Source organism: Salvelinus fontinalis, chromosome 33 (genome assembly GCF_029448725.1).
Source record: "Salvelinus fontinalis isolate EN_2023a chromosome 33, ASM2944872v1, whole genome shotgun sequence".
NCBI classification, from domain to species: Eukaryota; Metazoa; Chordata; class Actinopteri; order Salmoniformes; family Salmonidae; genus Salvelinus; species Salvelinus fontinalis.
Window position 1 is genome coordinate 47,552,308 of NC_074697.1, and position 19,934 is coordinate 47,572,241.

General features: G+C 46.1%; 1 protein-coding gene and 1 non-coding gene across 2 annotated transcripts in view; both read right to left on the reverse strand.

Annotated features, from left to right (window-relative positions):
- The window catches only part of grik4 (glutamate receptor, ionotropic, kainate 4), a 438,773-nt gene that overhangs the window by 14,195 nt on the left and 404,644 nt on the right, over positions 1–19,934 (reverse strand). Inside the window, exons 13-16 of the mRNA XM_055896489.1 lie at positions 13,135–13,338; positions 9,357–9,470; positions 1,809–1,918; positions 697–870 (exon numbers count right to left, since the gene is read on the reverse strand). Of these exons, the coding sequence (XP_055752464.1) occupies positions 697–870; positions 1,809–1,918; positions 9,357–9,470; positions 13,135–13,338 (602 nt within the window). The remainder of the gene's footprint in view (positions 1–696; positions 871–1,808; positions 1,919–9,356; positions 9,471–13,134; positions 13,339–19,934) is intronic.
- On the reverse strand, positions 16,296–16,348 carry LOC129832584 (U7 small nuclear RNA). The gene has a single exon (XR_008755968.1). It is a non-coding gene; the product is annotated as a U7 small nuclear RNA (small nuclear RNA).

Below are 19,934 nucleotides of genomic sequence, written 5' to 3' on the forward strand. Positions count from 1 at the left end.
TTCGTTTTTATAGCTTACCAGGTATAGACTCACACACAGACTACCTCAGCGGTACGGTATCAGGTATAGACTCACACACAGACTACCTCAGCGATACGGTATCAGGTATAGACTCACACACAGACTACCTCAGCGGTACGGTATCAGGTATAGACTCACACACAGACTACCTCAGCGGTACGGTATCAGGTATAGACTCACACACAGACTACCTCAGCGGTACGGTATCAGGTATAGACTCACACACAGACTACCTCAGCGGTACAGTATCAGGTATAGACTCACACACAGACTACCTCAGCGGTACGGTATCAGGTATAGTATCAGACTCTGTGTTTTTTTCCATGACCACGTGACCTGAATAGGAAATACTCAGGGCCAAGATGGCAGGCTAATTTGAGCAGTGGCACACAAATCACATGATCAAAATGTTGCTTTGATACTCCTGAAACTGCTGTAGAGAGGTCAAGGCCACAGGCTACGGTACGGGTTCAGGTCTGCAAGATAGTGTGGGAAGCTTCTAGACAGATACGTATGCAGTATGTATACAAGTGTCTAAGTGTGACTGACTGAGTGCACTATTACCCTTTTCACACTACTGCGCCAAACCGAGCGGTACCTTGGTTATACATCCACCATAGTTGCTGGAACTGTGCTGGAAAGGACCAAGTGAGAATCCCTTTTTATTGTACTCACCATACTCCACTGACGCAGCGCGTGGAGAGGGCGCGGGGGGCGATGGTGGACCCCTGCTGCATGAACCCCCCCACGGGGAACCAGAAACTGTTGCCTAGCGAGTATTGGTTGATGAGGAGGTTACAGCGCCCCTTCAGGCAGGGGTGGGGATTGTACCACTCGTAGGGGGTGAGTCTAAACACGCAGACACACAGACACACACGCATGAGCGCGGACACGCAGTGAGAGAGATTAGAGGGGGAAGCAACAACTTAAACAGTCAGCGAAGCACAAAGGCATCTTGAATCCCATGAGGTGGTGTAGCGTGTTTTTCAGCACCTCTGGGTCAGCTGGTGTACACTCCCATACACCTGCTGCTGTCTGCTGTGAGTGAAAGCAGCCTTACAAGCTACTAAATATGCTGTATGGAGCAGACCATTGAGATGCCATGACAGCTTCCGGTATATTACCGTGTTTTGTAGGATGATCCAAGTTCTAAAAACCTTGTAATTCATTTAATGCATGCATCGACCACAGGCAAATCTTCAAGGGGAAAACATAATGCAGAGCGGTACAAGGGTAACACATTGTATTTCGCTTCCTTCAACATACACACGAGTAGAGAATAATTGACCTTTGGCAACCCCTCCTCTCAGAATGTCTCCTTACAGCTGTTGTCGCTGTCACTTTTCAGTGGGAGGTTGTTTTTTGTATTGTTGCTTTTTAAATGTACCAAACGTTTCTTTCAGGTACAGTCACATGACATCAACATTTAATCAAGACGGTTCCACTTCCATCACCTTTCAAAATGAGAAACACTCTTTTTTCACAGAAATGAAATGACTTATTTACACAATACATACATACATTATGACATCGAGGGGTTGTTGCCTGCTACCAAATAATCTCTCCTTCCTCCTGAAGTGTGCACTCGTTCACTACTCCATGGGCTATATGGAATGTCCATATACCAGTCAATTCCTTAAAAATCCATGAACAAGTGCACAATTCGGGAGAACGGAGAGACCATTGGGACGCAACACACGTGCCTCGTTGTACTGCGTATGACGTGTCAGTTCCTCCAGAGCACCAGTAGATGTCAATGTGGAGCTGAGAGGAGTTGGAGGACTCACCTGGCTACCAGAAAGAGCACACAGCTGACTGCCAGGTAGGCTAGCAGCATGAAGAGCCACACCCCGGGAGAGAAAGGGTCTAGGAAGGAGAAGTAGCCAGGTCTGCGCCCCTACAACACGCGCACACGGAGAGAGAGAGAGATGGGTTAGCTGCATTACATATACACAGATACACCCTAAACCAATACATCTGTCACAGATGAATCCCTATGACCGAGCGTTCCTGTGTTTTCTCTGACTTGAGACTCCGAGACATGGAGCCATATGCCTCGGGTCTTGATATACTACTGGGAGATTATCAGCCTGGGTTTTATAGAGAGCTAATTCATACTGCTTAATTATCTAGCACCGATGGCCATTGTCCACAAAATGAAACCAATTACGTTTGAAATAGAGCTCTGGAAAATGCATGGTTGAAATTGACCCACAGAAGGCCAGCGCAGTAGCAATTACATTATCTTCAATGGAGATGGAGAAACTCAAACCAGTGCAGTCCATCAAAGACAAGAACTGTAAGGAAGGACCTGGTGTTTTCAGGGGCAACAGCACAGCTACGCAGGTTATTGGATGAACTTTAAGTGGTCAAACAGCTTATTGTAAGAGTAGGCCGACGTATTCTTAACACAGTGAGGCCACATTTGATATGTAACATGTATCATCGATACACCAAAACTACAATCCCCTTGATAATAAGCAATACAACATGCATGCAATACAAATGCTCCCTCCCCCCCCAAAAAAATATATTGCATGTGAGGCGAGGGGATAGGATTTAAAGGTCATCAAACAATTCTAAATGATGAATTAATGCGCAATTAGGCCTGGATGAGGCCGGATATTCATTCATGTGTCTGTAATCACTCCCGTATTAGTGTAATTGAGCAACATAGGAGTGGAGCTGGAGATTTCTAATTATAGTAGAGAGAATTAGGACTGCCTGAAGAGCCTAATGCTACCAGCTGATGGAGGCCTGCCTTCTGAAAATTATCCATTTACGGTGCCAGCATTCAATGTACTCTCTGATAAGGGACTCTGTAACGGTACTCAAACTGGTCAGAGGCCATTATAGGTGTCGGAGAGAGTCTTGAATCGAGAAACGGTAGTGGGTGTGAGTCTTTTTTGAGGGTGTGACCGCCGGGTTCAAACCCGGGTCGCCTGCATGCCACAAGACTGTGTTAGCCCACTGAGTTAACGCCTAGGCATTGTAAACCACCTCCGTTACAAAGGCAGGACGTGCAGTGAAAAGTCATGCCGGTAACAGTGCAACGCAGTGACAACTCCTGCAAAATAAGAAAGTATACGGCGGAAAAAGTAACTAGGTGAAGGTTGTGCTGACACGATCCAATCTGGTGCCAATTGAAGTGAGCGTTTTGTTTACATCGCTACTCTATTTAATTCCCTGTTTAGTTGCCACTAAGAGACCATTAAGAAAGAGCAGAGCTGTTGAGGAAACAGCACAACACCAGCAGATGGTGTCGTGAAAAGATCAGAGAGAGGGAGAAATAGAGAGGGCTGGATGGAGAGGGAGAAATAGAGAGGGCTGGATGGAGGGGGAGAGAGGGAGAAAGAGAGGGCTGGATGGAGAGGGGGGGAGGGAGAAATAGAGAGGGCTGGATGGAGGGGGAGAGAGGGAGAAATAGAGAGGGCTGGATGGAGGGGGAGAGAGGCAGAAATAGAGAGGGCTGGATGGAGGGGGAGAGAGGAAGAAATAGAGAGGGCTGGATGGAGGGGGAGAGAGGGAGAAATAGAGAGGGCTGGATGGAGAGGGAGAGAGGGAGAAATAGAGAGGGCTGGATGGAGAGGGGGGGAGGGAGAAATAGAGAGGGCTGGATGGAGGGGGAGAGAGGGAGAAATAGAGAGGGCTGGATGGAGAGGGAGAGAGGGAGAAAGAGAGGGCTGGATGGAGAGGGGGGGAGGGAGAAATAGAGAGGGCTGGATGGAGGGGGAGAGAGGAAGAAATAGAGAGGGCTGGATGGAGGGGGAGAGAGGGAGAAATAGAGAGGGCTGGATGGAGAGGGAGAGAGGGAGAAATAGAGAGGGCTGGATGGAGGGGGAGAGAGGGAGAAATAGAGAGGGCTGGATGGAGGGGGAGAGAGGGAGAAATAGAGAGGGCTGGATGGAGGAGGAGAGAGGGAGAAATAGAGAGGGCTGGATGGAGGGGAGAGAGGGAGAAATAGAGAGGGCTGGATGGAGAGGGGGGAGGGAGAAATAGAGAGGGCTGGATGGAGGGGGAGAAATAGAGAGGGCTGGATGGAGGGGGAGAAATAGAGAGGGCTGGATGAGGGGGAGAGAGGGAGAAATAGAGAGGGCTGGATGGAGGGGGAGAGAGGGAGAAATAGAGAGGGCTGGATGGAGGGGGAGAGAGGGAGAAATAGAGAGGGCTGGATGGAGGGGAGAGAGGGAGAAATAGAGAGGGCTGGATGGAGGGGAGAGAGGGAGAAATAGAGAGGGCTGGATGGAGGGGGAGAGAGGGAGAAATAGAGAGGGCTGGATGGAGAGGGGGGAGGGAGAAATAGAGAGGGCTGGATGGAGGGGGAGAGAGGGAGAAATAGAGAGGGCTGGATGGAGGGGGAGAGAGGGAGAAATAGAGAGGGCTGGATGGAGGGGGAGAGAGGGAGAAATAGAGAGGGCTGGATGGAGGGGGAGAGAGGGAGAAATAGAGAGGGCTGGATGGAGAGGGGGGAGGGAGAAATAGAGAGAGCTGGATGGAGGGGGAGAGAGGGAGAAATAGAGAGGGCTGGATGGAGGGGGAGAGAGGGAGAAATAGAGAGGGCTGAATGGAGGGGGAGAGAGGGAGAAATAGAGAGGGCTGGATGGAGGGGGAGAGAGGGAGAGGGAGAGGGGGGAGGGAGATAATGAGAGGAAGAGGAAGAGGAAGAGGGAGAGAGGAAGAGAAAGTGAGATGGGACATGCTGTTCACTAATCTCTACTGTGGTATGAATGTTTAAGGAGGTGGAGAGGACATTGGGCTGTGTGATATTTCAGTAACACAAGGAAGTGAGCTCAACTTTCAAGAAGTAAGGTTAGTACATAGAACAAAAACATAGCCACACCTGAAGTAAGGCAAACAGTTTGCCTAGGAGAATCAAAAATGAAAGTCCAGAGTCAAAGGGACTATGTTACACCTTGAAAGTTATATAGTAGTGCGTTTCTATTCTCTTGGGATTTCGATCAAGTGTGGCTCGGCCAACCATTCTATTTGCTTGTGTAAAGCCACTGAGCATTTTCTCCTCTTGTCCTGTATTTAACAGTAGCTCATTCTCTGTGGCCCTCCAGACAGCTCAGCACAGCAGTGTTAATACCCCTTAACAAGCAGCTCAACCGGGCATTTGAGCTAGTGTTGACAACCAATTCCAAATGAAATGAAACATATTCATTTTGTTTGGCATATTCTTTTAGTTAAAGGATCACGTGATTTTCATTATCGGACTAAAACACCCATTCAAATATGGCTGAAAAGCAGGAAGTGAATGTGAGCAAAACCGAACGTCATTTCTACACATTTTTTGTACTAATTATGTGCGCATTGGGAAATTACAAGGTTGTAAAATGTTGCCGAACCTCTAAAACACCATATAAGAATGATACTAAGATATTGTTGTTATCCAATTTTATGCTCTATCGGGCGGTTGAGTTGCCCATTAAAGGAATGCTATAAAGTCTAAACTAGTAGTAATGGACAATAGAGAAATATTATGAGACTTCGTCAGTGCAAATACAGAAATCATTTCATACCCATATAATTATTTACCTGTCTGCCTGTTATCTTAAATATGTTTCACAATATCATTCAATGCATGTCATTTTACTGGTATTCTAAGCATATAAACTGTAAATGTGTGAATTTACATGCAGTTGAATATTCATTTTTGGACACAAATGTATAATATTTTATGCATATTGGATATCAGTCCCTCATTTAACTAGGCCTATCTTCCATCAAAAGTAAATGAAGCAGATATAAAGTCAATTAATGTATCATCTTTTTATGATGTAAAAAGTCTATGCAAATTCCAATACAAATTTAATTTACTCTAATGTTTGCGATGCATTATTTATCGAGGTTCATGTCATGCAAACAAAAATTAGCAATTTATTGAGGCTAGATACACATATTTTGCAGAACAATACTTATCCTGATTTTTTTTTTTTCTTTTGCCAGTTAAAGGGTTAGGTTGTTATTCTGTGTGTGTGTGTGTGTACTGGGTGATGGAGGGAGGGAGGGATGGCAAGGTGTGATCGTACATTTGTTTCTTCTCAAATAGGAGAGAGAACCCCCTCAGGCTGTCAGGAAGCCCTCTGAGGTGCCAGTCATCTGCACTGATCTGTAGTGAAGGTGGGCATCACGACTGGTGAAGGCAGTTACGAGCACAACAGCTCTTTTCTTGGTAAAACTTTACTTGAAGCCTTCAGGTATAATGGTTTATTCCTTGTTATATGCAAGTATACGCCTATGATTTATTAAGCGGATTCTAATATGTAATGGCTAAAGTTTTTTTGGCTCAGGACTGTTACCACTTGACTACAGGCTCTAAACTGTACAACAGGTCTCTGACTGTACTCATGACTGTATCCATGCATGGCACTCTGACTGGATAGGAAGGTCTTTATTGGACATGAGCTTTATAGAGTGTAGTTATCATCATCATACCATCAAATGGAGAACCGGGGGAGGCGCCGGTTGTGACAACTGCCTCATTGCCCGTGTTGGTTTTACAAGCAAACCCAAACAATCCGAAATGAAGCGTTATACAAACCCCTCTCCCCGTGGGCTCCACTTTGTGTTAAGTGGCGGCGTATAAGACCTTTAGCGCGTCGTTTCTAAACCCAGAGGCGCAACGACGCGAGACTTCCGGGAACGCTTACGAAGCAGACTGAGCAGACCGAGCCGGGGTTTGAGAAGTCAATGAGAGAAGTGAGAACGTCACCCTTAGCTGTTACATTTCTCAAAATCTAAAGGCACAACCTGGATTCGAGCCAATGCCTTAAGTAGTTGAACTTGCTATTACTCCAACCTCCTGAAAGTGACAAACTGACACGTTTTCATTTTTGTCAAAAACAACTTCATATCAAAAGGAGGGCCTTTGATTTGACGACCTGCGCAAGTGCAGTTCGAAACGAGACGACCGATAGACCCGATGACGTGTTTCTGCGCATGAGCTTAGCTAGCCAATGTCCACATGACAATGTCGACATGACATCGCCTACAAGTGTGATCGGGGATTTCTATTGGAGAAAATTTCTATTGCAGTTTCTTTCTATCTTCATACTGTACCATCTTTGCCTTTCGTGAGTGAGGTCACGTTCAAGGATTTCACCAACATATCTTCCTCCCTCCCCTTATTGTCATTCCCCACGCATTCAACCTGGGAGGGAGGTGTGACTGCACTACAGAAACACACGGCGTGAAGGAGAGTAACCCGTTTCGTTTCAAACGCCAGCCCCCTTGAGAGATGCATGCCAATTTGTGGTCCGCCACTCACATCGCTGTTATTATGGTCTCTGTGTCTACGGAGGTGGAGGTGTTCTGTTTATGTGGCGAGAGGGAGGGGGCTGCTGATTGGCCTGCCGTCCCAGATTCCCTCAGTGCTCTCTCTCGCGGGATGTCTGGGGCAGCTGAGAGGGAGAGGGCAGGCGGGGAAGATGGAGGTTGGGGCGAGATTGGAGGGGGACAGACACACACAATCGGGATCCCAGTGCCACACTCCCACAGGGCAACTTGTGAATGTGACACCACTCCCCTCTATACCAACCCTCTAATTAACTTGTGGGTCTAATTAGGTTTCTAATCTCCATACGCACCCTCAATACTCTTTTTATCGTTCTCTCTCTCTCCATCTTTACTACTACTACTACTACTACTAAGGAGGGATTGGTGGAAAGACGTCCTCAGAACATAGATGTAGGGGATTATGAGAAAGGGTGTTTGATGAAACAAGTGTACAGATTGGTGGAGTGGTCAGTCTCGGAGTATACTCCAACATGGGAGAGACGAAGGACTTAGGGTAATCAAAAGAGGACCATCCCAAAACACTTTATGAAACCAGTTAATCAAGATAAGCAAAAAGAGATGAAGAACACACAGGGGTGGACAGAAAGAGATTAAACAGTGGTAGGCAGGGCCAGACTAACGCATTTGGGGCCCCAGGACATCTATCTCCAGGGGCACATGCCCTGCATGCCCATTCGGTAATCCGGCCCTGGTATTAGGCCAATTCTACAGCCATGCAGCAGGCAATTAAACCTCAACAGGCGTCTCTATTTTGCCCCATTTTCCATTGTTATTGATCAGGCTGAGAATTTCAATTTAAGTCTGAAATAAGTAGCGGGGCCCTTGTAGAAATCACAGCATCCGAAATCAATAGCTAGTGGATTAAACCTAAACAAGTGCAGTCACAGAAATTCTATTATTGAATGGTGGCGCTGGAGCCTTGTAGCTCTGTGGAGACCTAAGAGATTGCCAAGGGGGGCTGGGAGGGAGTGAATCCTGGGTAGAGAGATGAAGAGAGGAGGAGACACCAGGGACAGGTACTGTGTAAAGACTCCAGACAGACAGATAGACTGAGAGCGAGAGAGAAATCAGTGCGGCAGACTCTCACTCTTTGTAGTTAGTCTCTTCCGCCCTTCACTCCTGACCTTAAGCAGTCGAGGCTTCACATCTCTCTCTGCCAGTTGCCTTACGAATGCTCTTCATCCCATCCCTCTATCCTTCCCCCTCTCTGTCTGTCTTGTCTGTGCCCGCCTGGTTAGGACAGTGGGAGTGTGTGTGTCAATATTGAGCTGCAATGTGTGTGGGCTTCTCCTTTCCTCCTCCACGCCGCGTCAGCTCGCAGAAACACGCCAATGAGCACGTTCCAACGCGTCAGCAGTAGCAGCAGCAGCCTGCCGCAGAGGTGATATGGCAGCCCACTTAACACTGCACCTGCTGCTATCGATTCATTCGACCAACTGTTGGTCCAATGGAGCCTTTCTCCTGGCAGCTGCACCTATTAGCACCAAGGAAAGGGGAGGTACGCAGACGGGGGGAACAGGGAGGACAGGGGTGGCTGTGAGTAAACGCTCTACTGGGACGCCACATTAATGTTTTTACACGCCGCCGCTTGGTTCAAAGCGGCTCCATCCGGCCGGTGGCCAGCGGAGAGACCAGTGTGTCACCTTAGGTTTGGGGGAAGGCCTTTGATTAATGGTTGGCTGGTGTTAAAACACAGAGACAATCGTATTGAATTTCTAGAACTGTTGCCTCGGTCTTGTTCTATACGCAGGGGTCAGTGCTATTATTGGTGCGAATTAGATCCCAGTCACAAACAGAGAAGAAGTGGGAATGGGAATGAAAGAAGTTCATTTATCAGGTCGATTCACACCCGCATATCACGGAGCAGAGCACACCATCTGTTACTCTGGCAGAGGTAGAGAGAGGAGAGTGATGTAGTGGGAGGGGCTGAACGGGCTCCCAGACAGAGGCTGATGATTGGTCGCTAGCTGTTTGTAGAGTTCAGGGGTCAGCCAGGTTGTTTTGTATGGGTCGGAGAGGTCAGAGGTTAGTCTTACCAAGTGCACACGGTACATGATGCTGATTCCCAGAGTCATAAAAGGCTTGGAGAAATCGATAACCTTCTCCCTCTCTGCGGTGATGGTGAGCCCCGCTACGGCAAGGTCCGCTTTCTGAAATAAATAAATAAATAACTGAATGAATACACACACACACACACACACACACACACACACACACACACACACACACACACACACACACACACACACACACACACACACACACACACACACACACACACACACACACACACACACACACACACACACACACACCACCCATTCAGATATGCACAGTTAGGTACATCTACAGTAACAAAGGTTGGGTTGTGGTGGTGGAAAATGCATGGAAAATAAATGAAATAGTAAGTAGGCTACTGGTGTAATTCCACTCCTACTGTGCTGCCATTGTTGTCCGTGACGCTTAGTCTGCCAGCAGTGTGTAGCATCATTGGCTTTGTGTCTGAAACCTGACTCATGCAGGGCACCAGGGAGAACAGAGTGTAGAACAGAGGGGGGGGGGGGGGGCTACATCCCAAATGAAACCCTATTCACTATGTAGTGCACTACTTCTGAGCAGGATCCAGGGCACTATATAGGGAATAGGGTGCCAACTTAGAACAGAGTGCAATGCTTTTTTCAAGCAGGCGAAGGGCAGATTGTTACGACAAATCACTTGACACAGCAGCCAGTTAGCCAGCTAGGCTGAGCCAGCCAGCCAGCCAGCCAGTGCTACTCGGCATGGTAGGGCTGTGAAGGTGGCTGCTTGATCCCAGTAATCATCCGACACTGCAAAGTGCATCTGCAAGAGATGTTCATCTCCCCAGGACCCAGCGCAACCCTTCGCTGCTCTTTGTCCTTTGCAGTTGGAAAATAAGAGGATTGTCAGAGCTCAACTCTAAATGAGAGGAGAGCCTGCCTGCTTACAGTGCTGGATCTGACCGTCAGCATTCATGACCCCATGTTTTATTTTAACCATCAGCCCCTTTTCTGATTGTCGGTCCAAGTGAGTATCCCCCTGTTAACTTGGCTAGAAGGCCGAGTTCAAAAGAATCAGTGGAAATATTTTTGCTCTGATAGCACACCCATCATCAGTTAGGGCCATGCCATCATTGGCACAGTGCACACAAAATAAAATTGCCAAGCAAACAACTTTGGACCAATCAAGAAAGATAACTTTGAGATACAGTATATAGACAGTGCTATGGTTGTAGCGAGAGACAGCTTGTAGAGAGATAAGCAGAAGGTTTAGTATCAAGGATAGCCCTGGGTCTTATGTTGTAATGTACCCTGTCAGGTGGGTATCAAACACCTTTCATTGTAGCTGGACCTATGAGGGACTCTGGCTATCATATGCCTTTGCCTTGATCTGAGAACAGCAGTTGACAACACAGAGAGTGAGAGTGAGAGTAGGAGAGAGAGTGAGAGTGAGAGTAAGAGTGAGTGAGAGAGAGAGAGAGGCTTTTGACACAAGCTTCACTCTGTTTGAGTACAGGTCCCTGGAAGAGTTGACCAATCCTGTCCAGAATAACTTGAACAGCAAAAACAGAGCTCCAGGTGCTAACACAGTGGTGAAAAAGTTCTGGAAGGCTGTTTAGTGGTTGTTTTACAGAGTTTCCACTGACAACAACTCTGAATGAACGCGCAAAACCAGGCATTTAGCCAACCCCCAGCCAGCCCGAAAGCAACAACAAAAAGTATCGAGGCAAAAAAAAACTCCACAAAAGAAAGAAGTCACTCTTCCTTTGAAAAATGAACATATTAATGCACCTATTGAATATTCATACCGATTACTGGAGTCTAACAGCTATTGAAAGTGTGTGGAGAGGGAGAGAGAGAAAACACACGGTATAAAGTCAGCTTTTAAATAATGCATCGTTGTATTCTTTCCCCATGCCACCACACTTGTTTCCACTTTCGCTCAATCATAAGATGGTGCCCTGGAAAAAAAGCGAGATAGGAAAAGAAAATCAAAGCCGTCCCCACGGCTGCTGAATAATGCATTGAGTTAGAGGTTCCCCACTGTACGTGGCGTTTCATCTTCCCGGTCTCCGTCTCTATGGCTACTTAAAGTAAAGCCCCCGTCCCCAGCTTGCAAATGAAGCCTGTGGAAAGCTTGTCCATACATTCCCTTCTCTCAGCGTTCGCTCAACTTTTCTGTGTTAATTCAGTCAGCCGCTATAGGCTAGCTACAGTACAATCTCTCTTCCTTCTTCTCCTCTTCCTCTTCTACCCCCCCCCCCCCCCCCCCCCCAACTATAACCCAGTCATCCATTAACTCTCTCCTTTCCAGTCTGGGGGTCTTTCCAGAGAGTGTAGCTCAGAGGCAGGGACTCAGTGATCCCACACCTTCCTGCGCTGTCTCCCCTTGACCTTCCCCCCTCTCCGACGTTCCTTCGTACTCTGTAGCGGTCGGTAGCACTATCGTGTGAGGCGCGATTAGACTGAGTTGAGACCTCCTCAAGGTCCCCAAATCAGAACCAACTTGTGGGGGGACAAATGGAGACAATAATACGAGTAGGCAATCCTTTCATTTCCTTAATGGCTTTGCCTTCCAGTAGCTCCTCACCACCTCCTCAACCCTTCTACTCTATCCCCGGTCTGGGTGATCATCTACAAAAAACACTGGTCAGTGCGACCACACTCTAAGACCAGCAAAATAGACCTTTCATTCACAAAAAAAAAGAATTCTGATGGTTTGGCAGACTGGTTAGCTTTTAAAGACATGCCTGTGTTGTGAGCGTTTGCTCAAGGGTGACTGGGGCTAATTGAGATTCATTAGGACAGATGAGCTGTATCCGAGTTAGAAGGGTGAACAGAACACAGCCATGGATACGTCCCAAATGGCACCCTGGTCAAAAGTAGTGCACTATAAAGGGAATTGGGTGCCGTTTGGGACGCAGACCCAAGACTCTGTGTCATCTGTATCAGGCATTATCTGGGCTAATTACCAGCCTTGCTCCTCCTGTACATCCTTGTTCTCTTCCTTCCCCTCCATATTTTATCTTTCCTCCTCCTCCTCCTCCTCCTCCTCCTCCTCCTCCTCCTCCTCCTCCTCCTCCTCCTCCTCCTCCTCCTCCTCCTCCTCCTCCTCCCATCTCTGCATGGTTACATCCCCTTACTGTAGGATGCTCTCAATGTGAAAACATCAAATCAATAGCTTTGGGCACTACTTTTCCAGATCCCAACACTGGGGACATGTTTTACTACGAAACACTATCACATATCAGATGAAATCATTTGACCCTGGAGTCCACAGAGACACACAATGCCTGCACACATAATATCCACATGTAGGCCCCATACACACTAAAGTTATACAACTGATGCCATGTATATGGCATAACGGTTGCAATACAACAGAGAGCTTTTCTGTCAAAAATAATTACACAAGCCTTGTGGCGTCGGCGCACAATGGTTGTGGATACATTTCTGTGATGACAAACTCGCCATTGTATCATGAACATACAGTATTAGTTGTATCACAACCACTGTGTCAAATCAGTTGTACAACCTGTGCTTGAGAGGGTCACACAGACACTGGATTTTTGTAGGATGCTATTGGTTTGTTAGGGGTGATTTGACAGTAATGGCTGTAAATTCATGAATAACATTTGATTAAAGGATGGATGAATTAGTCTATAGTTCGAGTGGCATTATGCTGTGAAGTGGTAGAAGGGGGTAAATGGTAGGTAGATGGGTGGCGATGGTGGGCCCAGAGTTTTTCCTGGTCAAGTCATATGGTCAATAAAATCCTGTAAGCTGTTGCCCTTACCCTTGAGATGAGCTCTCCCACCATGCCCGTCCAGGTACCGTTGGTCCCCGATACCCCGTACACCCCGTCCCCCACCAGATTGATACAGTACTTGAACTTCAAGATGTCCGCCAGCTCCTTCAGCATGTCCACACAGAAGCCCTCGTAGCGCTCGTTCCCTTCCATCTCCTGGTGGTTCGGTCGTAGCATCACATAAGGGTTCTCCTGCGAAGGAACACAGATGTAGCAGAGCACATGTAGAATACCATGACAATGTGGCAACCTTAACCCAACACCTAGCGACCTCAGATCTCTTAGCGTAACGGTTAAGGTGTTGGCTTGACTGTCACTGGACCCGAGTTTGAGTCCCGGTTGGAGTTGCCCCCCCGAATTCGCAACAATAAACATAGCATAGTATAGTTTAGCATAACGTAGTGTAGCATAACGTCATCTCAACCTTGACAACTTCCCCTTTTTTGAGGTCAAGTTGTTATTAGCATATTGTATGTCTAGACAGTGGACACTATCTCACCAGAGGTCATTTGTTTTAAAGAGGAGCCAATAAGAATATATCTAGGCAACAATTAACTTCACCACCGTACGTGACATGGGAACAAAAGCACTCAGGCACTTGCTACTGTCCTGTCTCTGTCTGGCACCCCCACCGACTGTTTTAAAACCCCGTCGTTGACTAACTCGCTCTTTCGTAAAGTTTGGTCCTAATTTACGATTCATTTTTTCATAATGTTGAGCAAGCAGCTCAATGATTTAAATTTGGGGGGGTTAAGAGAGATTTATCAACCAATCTTTGGGCAGCATAAAAAGGGGTCCACATTCTACGCCAGCCCCCTTAGCTAAAAGACTAAATGTGGCTACTTCTTTTGAAGAATGCTTTAATAAAGCATGTATCAAAACTTGAATGCTGTCCTGTGAGGGTCACAATGAGTCAGATCAGCTTGGCAATGGTTGACAATAACCAGACCTTCTCTCACCCATAGAGGGGAGGAGGGAACTGGTGTGGGGGTTTTGACACCTCACACCCTGTCATAAATTTAAGTAGAAGAGGATTCTCTTTTCCCGTCCAGTATTGGCGAAAGGAATGTCCTTTGTTAACAGACTGTTTCCCGCCGAAACTTTAACACGGTCAACCGTGAATACTGGAACAATAATTATAACATAAGAATGTGGGGAATGGTCAGTGGGGAGCTGTAGAAAACTAACATCATATTGGTTTTCATTTTGTGACATCATAACAAATTGTATGGACAAAATACTGTAACTTGGAAAGTATATCCCCTTTATCTGTCAAGTTTCAATCAAATACGTTCATATAATATGAAAAATTATGAAAGTATTTTTGTGAAGATAGGAAGGAGATTTTAGGAGATAATAGATAACTTGCAACCCTATCCTTTGCACGGTAAGTAGCCACGCCTCGAGTGAGGACAGAAGAGCGTGTCAGCCTGATGTAAACGTCCTGTTCGACCAGAGTGCTTAAAAGGACTGGCCGAGAGTTAACATTTTAGACCAGGAAAGATGGGGAGTTGCAGCCCACGTCTAAAGTGGTTTAAATGCTGCATCTCAGAGACCAGGAAACGTGAGGCGGGAGCTACACGTTTGATATGGTTGGAACTTTGAACCTCAACACGAGGTGAAGAAATGAACTCACCTTCCTTTAGACCAGAGAGACGGCGAGCTGCAGCTCATGTCCATTGTGGTCAGAATCCTGAATACCAACACGAGGGGGAAAACAAAGTCCCCTCTCAGCCAATCACTGAGACAGCTGATTAGCTATTCAAATATCTAGAAAAGCGAATCTAAGTGAGACTATCCTACTACGCTCATCACCAATGGTAATCGTTGACACGGCTGGCTAGCTATCTTCCAGAGTGAATAACAGTAGAAGACGGGAAAGGGGAGACCCTTTTCGGACAATAAGAGCCATACAGCTTGTAGCTGAAATGCCAACAACCAAGCAAACTATATGATTACTGTGAGAATAGTACTGATATATATGGACGATAAGTGTATTTTTCTCTCTCTCGCTCTCCATCTCTGTTGTAACAAGCCGTCATATTGTGTCAGTCCACTAGGGACCTTTGTCTCATGTAAAGGGTATATGTTTATTCTGTGTTATTATTTAGTTAGCTAGTAAATAAATATGTAAACCAATTTGTGTAGTACTGAATCATGAGTAAGGCTGGGTTTTTTGCAGATGCATGAGGTTACGACATGCATGAGGTTATGTTCAGAATGATGATATGATAAGAGTTAATGATTAATAAGATGACTGTTTGTTGATGTAATAGAGTTAGTTGATTAAATAAATAACAGTTATTAGATTAATGAAAAGTAAAGTCATGACAATTCACTGTGGTGTTTTTACAGACTGAATACTGTAGTATTTACCATTTACTATAGTATAAATACTGTAGTAAAAAAAGAGTAGTATATACTGTGGCGTACTACAGACTAGCCACCAGGGGGAAATTCGTCGAGGCCTGGTGACAGATGGAGTCTACATCACGCGGCGATGGCTCCCACTGCTGGACGTGCCAGGTCTCGACGGGCCATCCGGCCAGGACTAATTGGGACTGGTGAGTAATCAAAGGGCTGATTGCTCACCAACCGTACGAATCCCATAAAGTTGCCAGAAGGGTAGCACACAGGGGTTTTTCTCATGGAGAGAGGTTCCTTCCGTATAGTCTCCCTCACGGTCAGTAAAAAAAGAAATAAAATCCCCCAAAGGAGACAGCAATACCCCGGAACCCAGAAGACGGTAACCTGGAGGAGACCTATTCTTTTATTTTTCTTTGTTTTAATAAACTGTGTTATCACACTGAGCTATCACACTGAGCTATCACACTGAGCTATCACACTGAGCTATCACACTGAGCTATCACACTGAGCTATCACACTGAGCTATCACACTGAGCTATCACACTGAGCTATCACACTTGTGTCCGTGTCTGATCAGTGTAAACGTTTTGATCAAACCCCCTGGTCTGCCACAATACAATAGTAATTACTGTCGTGTTTTTACAGACTGTAGTACACTGTAGTATTTACTGTAGTGTTTTTGTGGACGGTAGTATACTGTAATATTTGCTGTAGTGTTTTTGCAGATATTACTGTAGTATTTAGTAAAGTTTTTTTGTTTCATTATCTTTGACTTAGAATTGCGGGACTTTCTCCTTGAGAAAACCTACTGGAGAAATGCTAAAAGAGCACATTTACCATAACCTGTAAGTAGGTAGGACTGGGTTCTGAATGGAGACTTCAGAGCTTCTGCTCTTTTCTATAACCTGTATGGAACACAATATATGGTCTGTATGTAGGTTTCTTACGGATGGCACAAATTGGGATATTTTCTTACCCCTTTTTCTACCCAATTTTGTGATATCCAATTGGTTGTCCCATCGCTACAACTCCCGTACGGACTCGGGAGAGGCGAAGGTGGAGAGCCATGCGTCCTCCGAAACACCACCCCGCCAAGCCACACTGCTTCTCGACACACTGCTTGCTTAACCTGGAAGCCAGTCGCACCAATGCGAAGTCAGCGTGCATGCGCCCAGCCCACTAGAGCGCGATGGGACAAGGACATCCCAGCTGGCCAAACCCTCCCCTAACCCGGACGACGCTGGGCCAATTGTGCGCCGCCTCATGGGTCTCCCGGTCGCTGCCGGCTACGACACAGCCCGGGATCAAACCCCGGTTTGTAGTGAGCTTTATACTAAAGTCGAGAGAGAAAAAGCACACTGTCTGATATAGAGAAATATAGATGGAACACAAGGCAAACAGTGAAATAGCTCTGTCATACTCCTATTGGGATGGCTTTTGTGTTGACTGGTGACCGGGAGATGAATTAGTTTCCCAGTACGAAGTGGCGTTCCTCCATTATGACATAAAGTGGAACACCAGAGACCTCAAAGAGGACGACACATCACACTGCCACCGACCATCCTGTCACCATGGCAACAACAGTTACTCTACCTGTTGTACGATCGAACCAGTTTCCTTTACACTTGATTCATCTTATATGGCCTCTCCCCCATTCCATCTCGCTGGAGTTTTCAGTGCACGCACCACTTCGTGCCATACTGATCAGAGAATAGGGATAATAGAATGAGGCGTTTTCCTAGCCTTCTCTGCATCATATCTGAGGTCACTGAATCAGAGCACATTATAATTGTTCCCTTTAGTCGACAAACTCATCAGTACTAGATGGAGGGAGAGAGCGGCGAAAGCTTTGAACGTATGCAAGCAGGTGAGCTCCTGGACTGCATGTTAAAGAAGAAGAGTACAGACAGAAAGAGAGAAAGAAGGGGCCTTTCGGGCCCTGAGTCAGAGCACAGTGACACTCTCTATAAATGCAAATCCTCTCCATTCATTAACTTATTAAACAGGCCACGCATGTTACCTTCCTGCCCTCGAGTTGACACCTCTGCTGGTGGTTACGCGGTGCCACGCGGGAAGGCACAATATAAATGCAAATTATGTCATTGCTCGCAGCAGCCTGGTCGTGGAAGCGCTCTACCATTGCAGCCAGACGGACGCTTTCCCCACCCAAACTTGGGCTTATTAAGGAGTAGCATTTCACGGGCCAGTTTTATATTACACGGCGGGGGTTCAAGAGAGAGAGAGCTTGGAAACGAATAAACAAACATTCTGGATTCAATTAATAGGTCTCAACACCCCCGGCAACAGAGAGGAGTGGGCCTCTCGGCTTAATTAAATGCGGCCCATCATTTCTCGGCTAGCTCTCCCTTGTTGATTGATGAGTGTGAAAGGGAGGGAAAGTAATTGAATATTTATCTCCCCAATAGCCAACATTATTAGGAGACTCTGTAGAAGTGGGGAAAAACATTCTCAGTTGGTGACCCGGTTAACTACCTCAGCTCATGTATTGATTGGAGATCCCGCTATTTTCAGACCCACTCTCTGGATTGGATGGTTCTGGAGGTCCCGTGGGTCCCCACTGAGCTTTTAGTTTTTATGCCCCCAGCTCATGGAATAGCCTTCAGGCCACCTTGAAGTTGGACTCGTTGGTCTCCATTGGACAGTTTAGATTGAGTTCAAGGGAGGTGATATGTGAGAGTTGTGTTCGTTCGGATATGTCTTATTGTATTGCTATTGTTATTTTACATGACGTTGTATTAAATTGTATCGCATACGTTCATGTTCGTAGCACTCCCTTGTAAATAAAACCCTGGTCTCAATGGTGACCCACCCTGAATAAATAAAAGTAAAATAAAAAAAATGATGAAAGAAAACTGCAGAACATTTTAATTAAGAGCTGGCCCATCAATCACGGTAGTAAAACCCTGAAATGAATCAATAATGTAGGGGGGGGGGGGGGGGGGGGATCTCTCTCTAACTATCTCTCCAAGGGAAATAAACAATCAGAAACGAACAGTAAGCATTACACTCACAAAAGTTTAAAAATAATATATACTATTGGCTCTGTAAAGTGTTGTGACAATGTGCAAATAGTTGAAGTACGAAAGGGAAAATAAATAGATCAAATATAGGTTTTATTTACAATGGTGTTTGTGCTCCACTGCTTGCCCTTTTCTTGTGGCAACAGGTCACAAATCTTGCTGTTGTGGTGGCACACTGTGGTATTTCACCTAATATATATGGAGGTTTGGCAGGAGGTTAGGAAGTGCAGCTCGGTTTGCGCTCATTAACGTGCAGTGGGCACATAGCCAGTCTTCTCTTGAGGGAAAACAGGTAGCCGGCAGGTAGCCTAGTGGTGTGAGAGCTGGGCCAGGAACTGAAAGGTCGCTGGATCGAATTCCTGAGCTGACAAGGTAGAAATCTGTAATTCTGCCCCTGAACAAGGCCGTTAACCCACTGTTCCCTGGTAGGCCGTCATTGTTCTTAACTGACACTGACTTGTCTAGTCCAAATAAATAAAATTGAGTGCCAGGTCTGCCTACAATAGCATTGCCATGCTCACTGAGTTTGTGCATAGTCAAAACTCATTTGTGGTCAGTCACAGTGTATTTCTCTGTGTAAGGCCAAATAACATTCCAGTTTGTGCCATTTTTGTTGATTCTTTACAATGTGTCAATTCATTATATTTCTGTTTTCTCATGATTTGGTTGGGTTTAATAGTATTGCTGTTGCCTCTCTCGATAGCAAGGCCATGCTCACCGAGTCTGTACATTTGTCAACGCTTTTCTTAATTTTGGGTCAGTCACAGTTGTCCAAGTTTGAACTCTCTCTCACCACGGATGTGCTTGACAGGGTATTTGTGGTGTTGATGCGTCTAACTCCTAATGTTGCATAATTCACCACTGTTTGTGAACGCTCTACCCATCTACTGACATACACCAATGTCCAAAGCATTTATTGAAATCACAGGAAAATTGGAACTACCTTTTGCAATATACCACAGACAATTCTATGAAATATTGAATTTCAAGCTATGAAGAAATGCAGCATTCCTGTATCTCTAAAAACAGGCTCCCCTTTTTTCCATTGCCAGGAGTCTGGTTGGGTGTAGATAACTTCAGCTGAGTATTGCCAGTGTTCCATGACCCCCCACCACCCACCACACAAATAGAACCTTACTCTACCCATGCCAGGTGCATTATCTCCAAAAATGGTTAAGATTAGGATTGGGGGAGAGAAAGCTGGTCATATATCTGTACCAGGGGGAAACATCACCCCGAGCTGAGCCTAGAAACTTAAACAATCGACTGCACACGACAGTGAGAAAATTTGCGATCTTGAAGGTGTATCAAGTCATACCTGAGTTCGAATAGTATTCACCGCACTTGATTGAGTTTCCGTGGCACAATGGAACCAATGGC